This window comes from Oryctolagus cuniculus, chromosome 7, assembly GCF_964237555.1.
Source record: "Oryctolagus cuniculus chromosome 7, mOryCun1.1, whole genome shotgun sequence".
Lineage (NCBI taxonomy): Eukaryota > Metazoa > Chordata > Mammalia > Lagomorpha > Leporidae > Oryctolagus > Oryctolagus cuniculus.
This window is the reverse complement of record NC_091438.1, coordinates 139,925,340-139,941,616: the sequence shown is the minus strand read 5'-3', so window position 1 is coordinate 139,941,616 and position 16,277 is coordinate 139,925,340. Positions and strand designations below refer to the sequence as shown.

Here is a 16,277-nt window from a genome sequence, read left to right as displayed (position 1 = left end):
ATTTGAAAGGCAGAGAAAGAGAAGCAGACAGGTGGAAAGAGATCTTCCATCCACAGATTCGTTCCCCAAAAGCCCACAACAGCTAAACCTGGAGCAGGCTGAAACTAGGAGCCAAGAACTCCTTTTGTATTTCCCATATGAACAGCAGGGGCTCGAACACTCGTGTCATTATCTGCTGCCTTGAAGGAGTAGCTGGGACTTTATCAAGGCATAAGATGTGAGTGTCCTGAGCGGTAACATAAGGTGCTACACCAAACATCTGCTCCGTAATATACCATTTTAACATATTATTATGAGTTAAATTGCTCCCCTCAAGATATTTTGAAGTCCTAATCCATAACACTTTGTGTAGAAATAGATCCAAAACACTTTGTGTGGAAATAGGATCATTGCAGATGTAATTACTTAAAATGAGATCATACTAGGGTGAGGTTGCTCTTAATCCATTATGACTCAAGTCCCTATAGAATAACGTGAATATGTAGGAGAGAACACCCTAAACACCGTGGTGAGATTAAGTTTCCACCCTCTTAATATCGTTAACATACGACTTTGGGAATTTAGTCTCCTACATGAGTTTGGGAAGGAGAGAAGGATAAAATATAATCAAACTATAGAAATACAGAGTAAACAGGGGCTGGCACTATGGCAAAGTTGGTTAAGCCTCCGCCTCTGGTGCTGGCATCCCATATGGATGACGGTTCCTGTCCTGGCTGCTCCACTTCCGATCCAGCTCCCTGCCTATGGCCTGGGAAAGCAGTGGAAGATGGCCCCAGTGCTTAGGGCCCTGCATCCACATGGGAGACCCAGAAGAAGCTTCTGACTCCTGGCTTCAGCCTGGCCCAGCCCTGCTGTTGCAGCCATTTAGGGAATGAACCAGCGTATGGAAGACCTCTCTCTCCCTCTGTCTCTGACTCTTCCTCTCTTGTAACTCGGACTTTCAAATAAATAAAGAAAACTTAAAAAAAAAAAAAAAGAAACGATGGTTTTGATAGTGGGAATTGGTTGGAATGGTTTCAAGAGAGAAGACAACAAAGAACAAAACAAAACTCTATAAATTTTATACAAGGGATCTGAGAGGTGCACGTGAAATCAAGGGGAACTTTCTGTTTTCAATGCTTTTAAGATAGCATATATTAGGTGTCATATCTGTATAAAGTCGGAAGCGATCCGCTTTGTATAAAAGAGGGAAATGATTCTGAGTGCAGCTTTAGGCAGAGCTTACTTCCTGCCTGTCTTGGGTTCTAACATCTTTCCTGAGCACTTTTGGATTTGCTCTGCAAGGTACCCTAGGGGCACCACCATCCCAGGACTAATTCTAGTATTAGATTTGCACTGTCGGGTTTCCCACACCAAGCAGGTAAAATAAATTTGAACTCTAAAATCTCATATGAGGTACAATCTTGGGTCTGAATATCTTACATGGACTTTTTCCCCATGCAAGGCCCTGCAAAGACAAACCTTCTTTCCCTTTTCCTCGTGTGAATGAGGGAGTCCCTCGTCCTTTTTCCTCAAGGTTCTAGCTCCTGTGCTCACGGACTGGGGTTTGCTGTTGACGTAAATATACCCAGAGCCACTGCTGGCCATGCTCACGGGCTCACGTGCTTGCTGCTCCAGCTCTACCTCCTCTTCTCTGCTGGCGTCTCGGATTTCTTAATTTGTCTCACAAGCCCACCCTACGTTGTTAAAGCTTAGGCTATAGTTTAACCAGCATCTCTAAGGATCTGTGGCAGAAAAGGTTCTGTGCCTTCTACACCTCCACTTTGCTGAGGTCGGAAACTTTTACCCCTCACTCTTCTCCTGCTAATAATTCCTGGTCATCTTTGAGGTCTCAGTTTAAATGTTGCCTTCCAGAGAGGTATTCCCTAGCCACCTCCATCCCAATTTGAACTAGTTTACCCTTTAATACTCCCGGTAGCACTCTCCTTCTCTCTTAGCTAATGTCATATGAGTGTTTATTTAATGCCTGATACCCCCTCTCAGTTGAAAACTACATGAAAGAAAGAATCAAAATTTTTCAGTTAGTTCAGCCATATAGCAGACCAGGTATATTGGAGATGCTCAATAAGGTTCGCTGACAAATAATTTTTAGAAGTCTAATAACTAGTAGCACTGCATTAAATAACATTGTGAAATCTGTTGTCTTCTGTGTCTTGGGGACTGTTTTCTCCTGGAAGAATAACGGACAGAGTCGCAGGCCGTGGCTTCACCTGCTGAGCCACAACACCGGGTCCCGAAGGAGAGAGGCGTTCTCGGAGTTCACTGTCCTCCGAGAAGGATCGTTGTTGACCTGTGTCTTTTCCTCTGCAGCATGGAGATCTCCTCTCATCAGTCCCACCTCCTGCAGCAGCTGAACGAGCAGCGCAGACAGGACGTGTTTTGTGACTGCAGTATCCTGGTGGAAGGGAAGGTCTTCAAAGCCCATCGGAACGTGCTGTTTGCCAGTAGCGGCTACTTCAAAATGCTGCTGTCTCAGAACTCAAAGGAGACGAGCCAGCCAACCACTGCCACCTTTCAGGCTTTCTCCCCGGACACTTTCACGGTCATCCTGGACTTTGTCTACTCCGGCAGACTGTCTCTCACCGGGCAGAATGTCATCGAAGTGATGTCAGCTGCCAGCTTCCTTCAGATGACTGATGTCATTAGTGTGTGCAAGACGTTCATTAAATCTTCACTGGACATCAGTGAGAAAGAGAAAGACCGCTATTTCAGTCTCTCAGATAAAGATGCCCACTCTAATGGCACAGAACGTCCCTCTTTGTATAGTAGTGGCTGGCAAGAAGGAAGTGGTTCTCCACACTCTCACTTAAACCCCGAGCAAGGAGCAGGTGGAATAAGTGGAAAAGCGTGGAGTAAGTATCATTACCACCCAGTCTCCCACAGGAATGCGCAACAGCTGCTGGCCAAGCACGAGCAGAGGAAAGACGCCATTAAAAAGACCAAGCATTTGCGATTGTCACAGCCGTCCGATGTTGGTCATTTTAAGTCAAGCAAACGGGAAGCACGGACCTCCGATTCTTCCGGCCATGTTTCCCAATCAGAAGAACAAGCACCGGTTGATGCTGAAATGGACTCCACTCCTGTTGGCTATCAGTATGGTCAAGGACCTGATGTCACATCCAGAAGTTTTCCAGGTATCCAAAAAGAGCCAAACCACCCCTCAACTAGGTTCCAGACTCCTATACAAGGGTAGTTAAAGAAGGTTGTGGGAAAATGAAATAAAAACAAGTTTATTTTGGTGCCCCCCTCCCACAAAAAGACATTGAAATCCATGTGCAGTTCTTTCATGATGCACACTATGAACTTTTTGAAAACCCATATAAATAAATTCTGGCTCAAAATTCCCTTGGGTATTATTGACAATTGGAACTAGTGATTTTTTTAAGATTTATTTTATTTGAAAGGCAGTTACAAGGGGAGAGAGGGAGAGATAGATCCTCTGTCTTCAGGTTTACCCCCAAAATGGCCACGATGCCCAGAGCTGAGCCAGGCTGAAGCCAGGAGCCAGGAGCTTCATCCAGGTCTCCCATGTGGGTGCAGAGGCCCAAGGAGTTGGGCCATCTTCCACCATTCTCTCAGGTGCATCAGCAGGGAGCTGCATCAGAATTGGATCAGCTGAGACTTGAACTGGTGCTGGCACTGCAGGCAGTGGCTTAACTCATTGTACCACAACACCAGCTCCACCAGTGAATTTTAAGTTTCATACTTTTATAATGAAATGTATTTAATAAGACATGAACTTAAATTTTTTAATTCAAAATAATATCAGGTAAATTTAACAGTAGTCAAAATAATAGAATACTGAGAATCAAAACCCATGATTTTCCAAACGTGTATCTGTGAGTGATTGATACTGATAAGTAATTAAAGCTCTTTTCTAAATGGTCCAATATGTATAAGACACATATTTTCACTTTAGGTTTTTTTCTGTGTATAGAGAATACACTATAGATAAATATATAATTTATTCAAAAATAAATATACAACCTTTAAAAAAACCTAAAGTACAATCTCTAACGTTGATTCTGTAATTCTGCAGTGGAGCAATGTGCAGCAGTATGCGATAAAGTTTCTTGTTTCTATGATAGAATTAAAATACAGAAAGACTGTGTAGGTTGATAGTTTTGATAGAGCTGGTGTTGTGGCATAGCAGGTTAAGCTGCCACCCGCAACACTGGCATCCCATATAAGCATTGATTCATATCCTGACTACTTCACTTCCAACCCAGCTCCCTGCTAATGGCCTGGAAAAAGCAGCAGAAAGTGGCCCAAGTGCTTGGGCCCCTGCCACCCATGAGGGAGACCTGGATGAAGCTCCTGGTTCCTGGCTTTGGCCTGGCCCAGCCCTGGCCATCCATCTGGGAAGTGAACCAGTAGGTGGAAGATTTATCTCCCCCTCCCAACTCTCCAACTCTGACTATCAAATAAATAAATAAATCTTAAAATAATAATATTAATAATATTCCTTTCACCCTTGGTAAGACTGAAAATGAGTGTGGATTGGAAGTTATCTCCTTCAGTTAGTCAGCAAATTTGTTTCATAGTTTACTTGTAAACTTAAAGAGAAATTATAATAAAATTAAACTCTTAGAGATTATAATACTTTAATTTAAAAAACCTTTTGCTTTGGAACAATTTAAAACATATACAGAAGTGAAAGGAATGGCCGGCACCGCGGCTCAATAGGCTAATCCTCCACCTTGCGGCGCCAGCACACCAGGTTCTAGTCCCGGTCGGGGCGCCGGATTCTGTCCCGGTTGCCCCTCTTCCAGTCCAGCTCTCTGCTGTGGCCAGGGAGTGCAGTGGAGGATGGCCCAAGTGCTTGGGCCCTGCACCCGCATGGGAGACCAGTAGAAGCACCTGGCTCCTGCCTTCGGATCAGCGCGGTGCGCCGGCTGCAGCGCGCCAGCCGTGGCGGCCATTGAAGGGTGAACCAACGGCAAAAGGAAGACCTTTCTCTCTGTCTCTCTCTCACTATCCACTCTGCCTGTCCAAAAAAAAAAAAAAGTGAAAGGAATAGTATAATTGCCACATCCCCATTCCTACTTCCAGTATCTTTCTTTCTTTTTTTCCCAGTTTCTTTCAATTCCCGGACCTTTGCACTATATCTCTATCCTTACCCCAACCCCTTCCTTTATTATTTTTAAGCAAATCTCAGACTTTGTATTGTTTTCAAGAGTAACAATTTCAGAATATGTCCCTAAAATACAACCTTAAAAAATAAAATACTGTTAGCGTACCAGGACAGATTGACCAATAATTCCTTAATATCACTAAGTAGCTAGCCATAATTCACATTTCCCTGATTCTCATACATTCTTAAAAATAATTTGGATATTTGTAGATAATGTTTTAAAATAATAGACAATCTGGCTGATTTTTACCCATCCCATTTTCCTGTAGGATACTAATTTGAATCTGTATAAAATTGTAACATATATAGATCCTTTTCTTTGAGATTTTATTTTTTAAGAGTCAGAGTTACAGCCGGCGCTGCGGCTCACTAGGCTAATCCTCTGCCTAGCGGCGCCGGCACACCAGGTTCTAGTCCCGGTCCGGGCGCCGGATTCTGTCCCGGTTGCCCCTCTTCCAGGCCAGCTCTCTGCTGTGGCCAGGGAGTGCAGTGGAGGATGGCCCAGGTGCTTGGGCCCTGCACCCCATGGGAGACCAGGAAAAGCACCTGGCTCCTGGCTCCTGCCATCGGATCAGCGCGGTGCGCCGGCTGCAGCGGCGGCCATTGGAGGGTGAACCAACGGCAAAGGAAGACCTTTCTCTCTCTGTCTCTCTCTCTCACTGTCCACTCTGCCTGTCAAAAATTAAAAAAAAAAAAAAAAAAAAAAAAAAAAAAGAGTCAGAGTTACAGATAGAGAGGGAGACAGAAAGAAAGGTCTTTCATCTGCTGGTTCACTCCCCCAAATGGCTGCAATGGAGCTGGGCTGATCCCAAGCCAGGAGCTAGGAGCTTCTTCTTGGTTCTCCCATGTGGGTGCAGAGGCCCAAGGACTTGGGCCATCTTCTACTGCTTTCCCAGGCCACAGCAGAGAGCTGGATCGCAAGAGGAGCAGCCGGGACTGCCTCAGCCACAGGCGAGGCTTAGCCCACTACACCACTGCAGCGCTGGCGCCCGTAGTATAGATCCTACGCCAAGTCCTGCTGAGCTCTGCTACTGACCAAGAGCTAGAAATCACAGCGAAAATGGGAAACCCTTGTTGCATTTTAAACCTCAAAAAGACTATTTTTTTTTTCATTTGGGCTCTCTACTTTTATAATTCTAGATTACTTAAATGTAACATCAATAATGACCTGACTTTAACAGCTGTTAAATTGATATTTGCTTCCAATCACAACTAACATTTTTAAATGTAATTGTCAGCTTCAAAGCAAAACATTAAAGATCCTTGAAATTTTTTCACCTTCAGAAAAAGTGTATGAAAAGTAAAGGCAAGGGAATAGAAATATACAAAAAAGTTACTTAAAACTGAAATCCTGGGGCAGGTGTTGTGGCACAGCAGGTTAAGTCATCTGTGACACCTGCGTCACATGTCAGAGTACCTGGTTTAAGGGCTGCCTGTTCTGATCCAGCTTCCTGCTAATGCTCCTTGGAGGCCGAAGATGATGGCTCAGGTACTTGGGTTCCTGCCACCCTTGTGGGCGACCCAGAAGGAGTTTCAAGCTCCTGGCATCCTAGCCCTGGCTGTTGCAGCCATTTGAGTAGTAAACCAGAAATGGAAACTCTTTCTTTCTCCATCTCTTCCTCTCTTTCACTCTGTCTTTCAAATACATGAATAAATTTTTTTTTAAATCAAATATTAAATGCTTTGATTTTAGATGATGTCTGGAGTCTTAAAATTGAATATTACCTTTTTACATTTAAAATCATTACTATCAACATCAACTAACTCCTCTGCATTAACTAAACAGATACGTATGGAAGTCTGAACTTAACAGACTTTACACCAAATCCAGAAGTTATCCTGTGCCACAGATTCGTTGACAATCTAGTCTTTTTTTTATTTTTTTTGACAGGCAGAGTGGACAGTGAGAGAGAGAGAGAGAGAGAGAGAAAGGTCTTCCTTTTGCCGTTGGTTCACCCTCCAATGGCCGCCGCGGCCGGCGCACCGCGCTGATCCGATGGCAGGAGCCAGGAGCCAGGTGCTTTTCCTGGTCTCCCATGGGGTGCAGGGCCCAAGCACCTGGGCCATCCTCCACTGCACTCCCTGGCCACAGCAGAGAGCTGGCCTGGAAGAGGGGCAACCAGGACAGAATCCGGCGCCCCGACCGGGACCAGAACCCGGTGTGCCGGCGCCGCAAGGCGGAGGATTAGCCTAGTGAGCCGCGGCGCCGGCCGACAATCTAGTCTTAAAATGTCTGTCTCCTCTGTTTCTCCTTCCTTTCCGAGACGGGGCACGCCGACTCCTTTTGGATTCTTCCTGTTGGTAGAGTAGTTACTGGAGGGCTCGGTGATTGACTGAACTGTCTCCTGACAGATGAGCTGCCCCGGATGCGGTTCAAGTGCCCCTACTGCACCCACGTGGTGAAGCGGAAAGCAGACCTGAAGCGCCACCTGCGCTGCCACACGGGGGAAAGGCCCTACCCGTGCCAAGCTTGTGGGAAGAGATTTAGCAGGCTGGACCATCTGAGTAGCCATTTTCGAACAGTACGTATGCAGCTGCCATCGTTTTGCTTCTTGAGAAGCACATGCATGTGTCTGCTTTGGGATAACCTGGTTTTCATATAACTCAGTTTAACATTTCTGCTTTGCACATAAGGCATCATCACATGTGTACATAAATGTACATACAGATTGTAACATCTCCTTTGAAATCCTGAAGTCAGAGATAGTCTTGTGATGATCAATGGTTTTGTATTTCCATCTTTTAAAGATTTATTTATTTATTTATCTGAAAGTTACATGGAGGCAGAGGCAGAGAGATAAAATCTTCCATCTGCTGGCTCACTCCCCAAATGGCTGCCATGGCCAGAGCTGGGCCGATCTGAAGCCAGGAGCCAGGAGCTTCTTCCAGGTCTCCCACGTGGGTGCAGGGGCCCAAGGACTTGGGCCATCTTCAGCTTTCCCAGGCCATAGCAGAGAGCTGGATCAGAAGTGGACTAGAACCAGTGCCCATATGGGATGCTGGCACTGCGGGCAGCAGCTTTACCCACTATGCAACAGCACAAGTCCCTTACATTTTAACTCACATAAAATCTAATAGGGTGTTGCACACTGGTCTGCTCAGAGCCATAGATAATATAAGCTATTCGTGTTTTAATCTAGGTCTGACTCACTATTTCCTATATTCAGCAACTACCAGGGATTTTTTTTTTAAAGATTGATTTATTTGTTTTGAAAGCCAGAGTTACAGAAAGAGAGGGAGAGACAGAGATCTTCCATCTATTGATTCATTTCCTAGATGGCCACCATGCTCAGGTCTGGGCCTGGCTCTAGGAGCCAGGAGCTTTATCCATGTCTCCCACATGGGTAGCAGGGGTCCAAATACTTGGGCCAACCTCCACTACTTTTCCCAGGCCTTTAGCAGGGAGCTGGATCAGAAGTGGAACAGCTGGGACACGAACAGGAGCCCATATGAGATGCCAGCATTGCAGGCGGTGGCTTTGCCTGCTGTGCCACAGCGCCGGCCCCCTACCAGGGATTACTGAAGCTTTCCCTAGCAGCTTCTTACTCCAGTTGTGGCTGTCTGGCCTCCGTCTATCGCACCTGTCCTAGTTTCTCTCTATTTTCTCCACGGTCTCCTCAAGGAAGGAAGGAAGGAAGGTAGGCCGCAGAGCCACTCCCATTCAGGGACTGTCAGCCTCAGACAGACCTCAGTGCCCTGGTGGTTCAGTAAGACAGCGATGCAGGAATTATTCTGCTTTCATCTTGCAGCAAACTTATTTTTCAAAATTATTCTCTTAATAAGAATTCTCTTTAATTTTAAAGGTTACTTGAGGTGATTTTTTCATATATTGCTTTACAGTTATTTATATGATAAATATATATTGAGTACCTACTAAGTGATAGGTATAGGGGCTGGCGTTGTGGCATAATGGGTTAAGCTGCCACCTGGAACAGTGGCATCCTATATGGGCACGTTTCTAGTCCTGGCTGCTCCACTTCCAATCCAGCTCCCTGCTAATGTCACTAAGTGATAGGTATATGGCAGTGAGCCAAGCAAACTCTGCCTTCATTAATGTCATGAAACCAGACTTTTTTTTTTTTTTTTTTTTTTTTGACAGTCAGAATTAGAGAGAGGGAGAGAGAGAGAGATCTTCCATATGCTGGTTCACTCCACAGATGGCTACAATGGCCATGGCTGGGCCAGGCTAAAGGCAGAAGTTTCTTCCTGCTCTCCCACATGGGTGGCAGGGGCCCAAGCACTTGGGCTGTATTCTGTTGCTTTCCCAGGCATGTTAGCAGGGAGCTGGATTGGAAGTGGAGCAGCTGGGTCTCGAATCTGCACCCATATGGGATGCCAGCATCACAGGCAGCGGCTTTACCTGCTGTGCCACACTGCCGGCACACCACCTCTGCTTCTAATCCAGCTTCCTGTTAATTCACCCTGGGAGGCAGCAGGTGCTGGCTCCAGTACTTGGGTTCCTATCACCCATGTGAGAGACCTGGATGAATTTCCTGGCTTCTAGCTTTGGCCTGGTCCAGCCCCAGTTGTTGCAGGCATTTGGGGATTGAACCAGCAAATGGAAGATTGAAAGATTTTCTCTCTTTATCTACCTTTCAAGTAAATAAAAATAAATAAAATTTTTAAAAATAAGAAAAAAATAAAGATAAAAACTAGAAAGCAGTTAAGTAACAGAGAAAGAGGGAGAGACAGAGGGTAAGAGAGATCTTCATCTGCTAGTTCACTCCCCAAATGCTCACAACACTGGGGGCTAGGTCAGGCCATAACTGCTGTCCCTCATAGTGTGCATTAGCAGGAAGCTAGAATCGGAAGTAGAGCCAGGACTCAAACCTAGGTACTCTGATATGGGATATGGGCATCCCTAGCAGCATCTTAACTCCTGTACAAAACATATACCCTACAGTCCTCTTTCTGCCAGACCTTATGTTAATAAAATGACAAGTGATCCTTCTATCCACAAATATTCATGAGGCCAGTGTTGTAGCACAGCTGGTTAAGTCCCTGGCCATGGTACCTGCATCTCATATGAATGCCAGTTCAAATCCTGGATGCTCCACTTCCCATCCAGTTATCTGCTAACACTCCTGGGAAAGCAATGGAAGATGGTCCAAATGTTGGGCCCCTGCACCCATGTGGGAGACCCAGATGGAATTCCAGACTCTTGGCTTCAGCCTGACCCAGCCCTGCTTGTTGCGGCCATTTGGGAAGTGAGCCAACAGATGGAAGATCTCTCCCTTATTGTCTCTCCCTCTCTCTGTGACTCTGCCTTTCACACAAGTAAACACATCTTTTAAAAATCGATGCATTTAAATTTAGACAATATATTTTCTTCCTCTAGTGAAATAAGAAAATTCACTCTCTCTTGAAGCAAGAGAGGCATTTTCCCTCAAGTTAAAATATGTAAAATCCTTAGAACAGTACATGGTACATAGTAAGTGTTTACAATTATTACTATCCTGGGAATGTATCCATTGGCTACATCAGATATCGGAATACTATTGGATTAAAGGATTTGTGAAATTATTAAGTGTATGTAATAATAATAAAACCATGGGCCAGCATTATGGCACAGTGATCCAGGATGTCTGTGATACTGGCATCCCATGTCAGAGTACCAGTTTAAGTCCCTGCTGCTTTGCCTTCTATCCAAGTCCCTGCTAATGTACCTGGAAAGGTGGCAGATAATGGCTCAAGTGCTTGGGCCCTGTCCACCCATGTGGGAGACCAGGATGGAGTTCCTGGCTCCTGGCTTCAGCCTAGCCCAAACCTGACAGTTGGTGGTCATTTAGGGAGTGAACCAGTGGATGAAAGGTTTCTCTCTCTGTTTCCCTACCTTTCAAATAAATAAATAAACCTTTTAAAAATAAATAAAACCATTATAGCCATTATTTAGAGAATGGTGATGTTTAATATTTTTGTGACTGGGGTCAGCATTGTGGTATAATGGGTAAAGCTGCCACCTGTGATACCAGCATCCTATATGGGCTCCAGTTTGAGTCGCAGGTGCTCCATTTCTGATCCTGCTCCCTGCTAATGCACCTGGGAAAAGAATGGAAGGCGGCCTAAATGCTTGGGCCCCTGCACCCACATGGGAGACCCAGAAGAAGCTCCTGGCCCCTGGCTTCAGTCTAGCCCTGCCCTGGCTGTTGCGGCCATTTGGAGAGTGAACTAGCAGATGGAAGATCTCTCTTCCTTTCTCAGACTTCCAAATAAATAAAATAAATCTTTAAAAAATATATTTCTGTGGCATACATTTATCACCAAGCCTATGATCTTTCTCTAATAATTAGATATTAATTTGAATTTAATGCATGGCTTTGAGCATCTTAAGTTTGTGAACCGAATGAGACCTATAACTCAAACTTTGCTTTTGAAAAGTCATTTTTTACCGCTATCTAAATTTCTGCACAGATCCACCAGGCCTGCAAACTAATCTGCAGAAAATGTAAACGCCACGTGACTGATGTAACAGGACACGTGGTGCAGGAAGGCACGCGGCGCTACAGGCTGTGTAACGAGTGCCTCGCGGAGGTCGGCATCGACAGCCTCCCGGTCGATCTGGAAGCTGAGCAGCATCTTCTGTCCTCATCCGATGCAGAGAAGGAGTCCAGGTGGCGCTTGGGTGAAGACGAGAACAGATCCTACGTGGAGATTGTGGAGGACGGGTCGGCTGATCTGGTCATCCAGCAGGTTGATGACAGTGAAGAAGAAGAAGAAAAGGAAAGAAAGCCCAACATTAGGTAGCCATAAGGGGAACCAGCAGAGCTTGGCATGTGTGCATCTTCATTGCCTCCGTGTGTCTCTTTCCATGGTCAGAGTCTGGTTAGCAAGTTTATTACTGACTTAAAAGGAATGACCTGATGTAACCTGCATGCTTTCTGAACAGGCCATTGTATCCATTCTGAGCTTGGTTGCCCTGTAATACGTTGCTGCACTGGAAAGAAAGACCTAGCTTGAGTTGGCATGATGGGTGGATGATTATCCTCTTACTTTTACTGTAATCCTTTTACATATGCGGAGACACCTTTTTTCTTTTATTATTGGAAGATCTACTTAGCAAACTTTTTTTCAAAGAAAATATTTTAAATAAATTTATCATAACTGAACTTCATGTAAGACAATTCCAAAAATATATATACCATCAATACTGAATTCCGCAGGGAACCAGGTAAGAGCACATTTAAGGGCCTGGCAACCCATCTGCCTGAACTAATATGTTTTCCTATTAACTTCAGATCTGAAACAATATAGCATTATTCCAGTGTCCTAAATGTTTTAGATTATGGCAGAAGAGTAATCTAAGATGTTCAAAATTGTGCGTATTTGAAATTTTTGTCATTAAGTTTAAAATTGCTCTGATGTAGACAGAATTATTAAAAAAAAAAAAAAACAAAACAAAAGTAAGGTTGGCCAAGCATTGTATACACGTTACTTTGCTTAAATCAAGAAATCAATACTGACTTTGAAAAGTCCCTGTGGTTTGTGAAAACCTGTCAAGATATTTCCCTACCTCTCTAGAGAAAAAAAAAAACAAAACTAGAGATCCTTACTAGTCCCCAAGTGTAGTTTCTGACACATGTGTAGTGCTCTATTATTTATAAAGTACTCTCTCATGTTTTATTCACTGATCGGTGAGGTAGACATCATCTCCGATTTACAAATGAGAAATTAATGTCCAAAACTTTAAGTGCTAGAATTGATAATTAGACACATTCTAGGGTTTTTTTTGTGTGTGTTTTGAGGTTTGTTTGTTTGTTTTTAGATTTATTTATTGATTTGGAAGGCAGAGTTACTGAGAGAGGGAGAGACATACAAAGATCTTCCATCCTCTGGTTCACTCCCCAAATGGCCATAATGGCCAAGACTGGGCCAGGCCAAAGTCAGGAGCCTGAAAGTCCATCCTGGTCTCCCATGTGGGTGGCAGGGGCCCAAGGACATGGGCCATCTTATGCTGCCTTCTCAGTTAGCAGGGAGCAGGATTGGAAGTGCAGCAGCTGGGACTAGAACCAATGCCCATATGGGATGCCAGCATTGTGGGTTATGGCTTAACCTGCTGTGCTACAAAGCAAGCCCTGAGAGATTCTAATTTTAAATAATCCTCTTACAAATATTGCTCCCTGAATGTCTCCTGAAATGGCAAAGAATTAAAGTCAGCCATCTGCAATAATTATAAAAATAAGCCATTCTGAATTATAAAGTTGGAAAGAATTTATTCATTGTCATAACATAATATTTGATCTAGTTATTCCGATAGTGCTAAGTAATGTTCCTGTACCTACTGACGTATTTTATGTGATGTTACTTAAATGTTAACTTTAAATATGAAACTATTTAAACAAATTATTTTTTAAACACATTAAGCATTTTTGCTTACCTTGTTTATGTTTTCAAAACAGACTTTTCTCCTAGGAAACAAAGTTTAAACTCCTCCTCTATATGAATTATGAAACATTCCAAAATTACAGCTAAGTTAGAGAAGCATTATTTATTTCTAAAGTACCAAAAGTGAACTTCGTAAAGGTCTCTGCAAATTATCAGAAAGAACTTAATATAATTTGTGATATAGACAGTCCCTTCCCTGTATCAAACTGTGTTTTTAAATGCCATTACATACCTCAAGAAGACACTTTTGTAGTTAGTATTTTCTCTTATGAATATTGCCCTTGATACTAATGTATGGTCTAAAATGATTAATTTTTTTATTTTGTCATAAGTAGATGAATAACCACTTAGTTTTATGATACTTCAAGATTCCCTTGCTGGTACGTCTCCAGCTGCCTCAAGCCTCCATGGTATGCATTGGGTTCATTGTCCTCCTATCACAATCATTCCTAAATCAGGATTCTGAATTAAGTTGTATTCAATGATGCCATTCTCCACTCTTACTAGAGTGATACTAACACCTTTCAAAATTATAATCTGGTTTTTCATTGTTGGGGCCAATAGGAAAAATGGCTGATTTTAGCTTTATTCATAGAAATGAAGTAGTGCTTGTATTTGTATTTTTTAACACACTTTAGTCTATCTAAATGTTCTTTTATGCTATTATCTCCTGCATGCAAACTATACATACATCAGCATGAGTATCAGCAAAGTGTGCTGAACACAGGACCACCAGCTCTTGTAATTGCCTTTTCAGAAATAATACTTTCTTGTAATTGTTTATAACAAGCATCAAACAATCCCCACAAGACAGCTCTCAAGTTCAGAGAGAGCACCGGTTCTGTCATCCCACCATCATAAAGGAAGAACACTCAAGATACATCTGTACGTTGTAAATGACCCTGGTCATCATGTCATGTATACCTAAGACTTTCGAGATGGGTTTCTTCCTAGAGTGAAGCTGTCTATTGATGATTCCTGGGAAGACACAGTTCTTTGACTTTTAAATGCGGGAAAGTGTTACACAGAGGCATAATCTGTTGAAATAAGCTTTACTTCTGCCAAGGGATTTTTGTTTGTTTGTTTACATCAGGAAAATAATTGTTGGTTAGACCAAAGTCTGCTCCTCCAGGAATGCTTTTTCTCAGCTTCTGATGCCCTTCTAAGTCTGTTGTCCTCGAGAGTGCGGGGCAGTGTGACGAAGTTCTGCAAAAAGCAAGGGCCACGCCATCATGCCTGGCGTCTGGAGGAAGCAGATGGATCAGTCAGCAGTTGAAGATTTTTTTTCTCTTACCCAAGAATTTTTCAAATGATTTTTTTCATAGAAAAGTTCAACATTTAAGGGATAAACCCTAAAATCAGAGCTGCGCTGGTTCAGGCCCCCGTCCCGTGAGCCTTTCCCCAGACACCTCTGCAGGATTCAGAAGCACAACATTGAAAACCACGAAGCCAGCTAACTTCTTGGATTCCCTTTGAGAGTTTCTAGGAGTCTCACTGAAGAGCAGGTAACCACAGCGTCTCAGTGAAGGGAATCACACTCTTAGCGTATGGTGTTTTTTCTGTGGTTATCAAACTGTAAAACTTTCTAAGAACACATTTTTTGGTACTTTTTAAAGAGGTGCAATTGACACAACCATATTGCTGCTTTTTATGTGGCCAAGTTACTGCTCAATGGATGAACAAATTTGGTGGCTTAATTATTTATGTGCTTAGAAATCAATTCATGAAAGTCATTTGCCAAGTTGTGCTAAGATACCTTGGAATTTCCACTTATATTGGTTTGGAAAAATGTTTCTAGTCCTAAAATTAACAGTATGGAAAATCACCAAAGCAGTACAGCTTAGGCAGATGTGTTTAGCTGGGTGGGTAATAACAGTAGGAGCAGCAGGACCAAGCTGTAGATTGTAAATGGAAGGCTATATGTTAATTTATGTTAGAGTGTATTTGGTATTATTATTATCATTTATATAGCACTTTATATTTGCAAAATATTTAATAATTTTATGTTACTCTTTACATATCTATGGAATAGTTATCCCACATGAAAGGGGAAGTGGTTGAAGCACAGAACTGTAAAGCAGCCCACCTAAGGCAGCCCCGTGAAACAGCGGCCACGCAGGAATTAGAATCACCAGATCCTGGAATGTCAGCCGACTTCACTGAAGCCTATTGTGTATGATTCTATTTTATAAAATGATTTTTTTTATAAAATGATTTTTATACAAGTAACAGTCAATTGTTTAAAGCATTGTTTGTGGCTAAATCCTATACAAAATAAATGTTATATAAAGGTTGTGACTTTAGTTACAAGAGTTTTAATGATAAAATGCAGGTAATCACAGAAATGGCAGTAATTAGGCAGCTGTTTTATATACTGTGAAATGTGATTAATATTTTATTTTGACATGGGAGCTTCTTAACTATTCATGCTCATGAAGACATGGATATCCCAGGAAATTAAAATCCACAGAGGATCTATAAACTTTACTTTCAAACATGTCAGCTGTCTCCCCACAGCACTGTATTAATGCCACTGAAACTCAAATATTTGAGTAGAATGTTAATAGGTAATAAACCATACAGAGCAAGAGAAGCATAGGGATTCTTAAAGGAAAAATATTTTGAAATTAAATAGCATGATGAGCACTTTTTTTTTTTTTTTTTTTGACAGGCAGAGTCAGGCAGTGAGAGAGAGAGAGACAGAGAGAAAGATCTTCCTTCCATTGGTTCACCCCCCAAATGGCTGCCGCGGCCGGCGTGC

At 42.9% G+C, this 16,277-nt stretch overlaps 1 protein-coding gene across 15 annotated transcripts in view; it reads left to right on the top strand.

The window, feature by feature from the left end:
• ZBTB8A (zinc finger and BTB domain containing 8A) overlaps positions 1 to 15,819 on the top strand; it is a 65,123-nt gene extending 49,304 nt beyond the window's left edge. For 11 of the 15 annotated variants that reach the window (XM_070078814.1, XM_070078810.1, XM_008273759.4 and 8 more), the window contains 3 exons: positions 2,311 to 3,134; positions 7,487 to 7,656; positions 11,546 to 15,819. In XM_070078814.1, coding sequence (XP_069934915.1) covers positions 2,312 to 3,134; positions 7,487 to 7,656; positions 11,546 to 11,878 — 1,326 coding nt within the window. In that variant the 5' untranslated portion in view covers position 2,311 and the 3' untranslated portion in view covers positions 11,879 to 15,819. Of the gene's footprint in view, positions 1 to 2,177; positions 3,135 to 7,486; positions 7,657 to 11,545 lie in introns of all 15 variants that reach the window. The other 4 variants (XR_011390793.1, XR_011390792.1, XM_070078813.1 and 1 more) reach the window with 2 other exon arrangements.
• Positions 15,820 to 16,277: the final 458 nt, after the last annotated feature.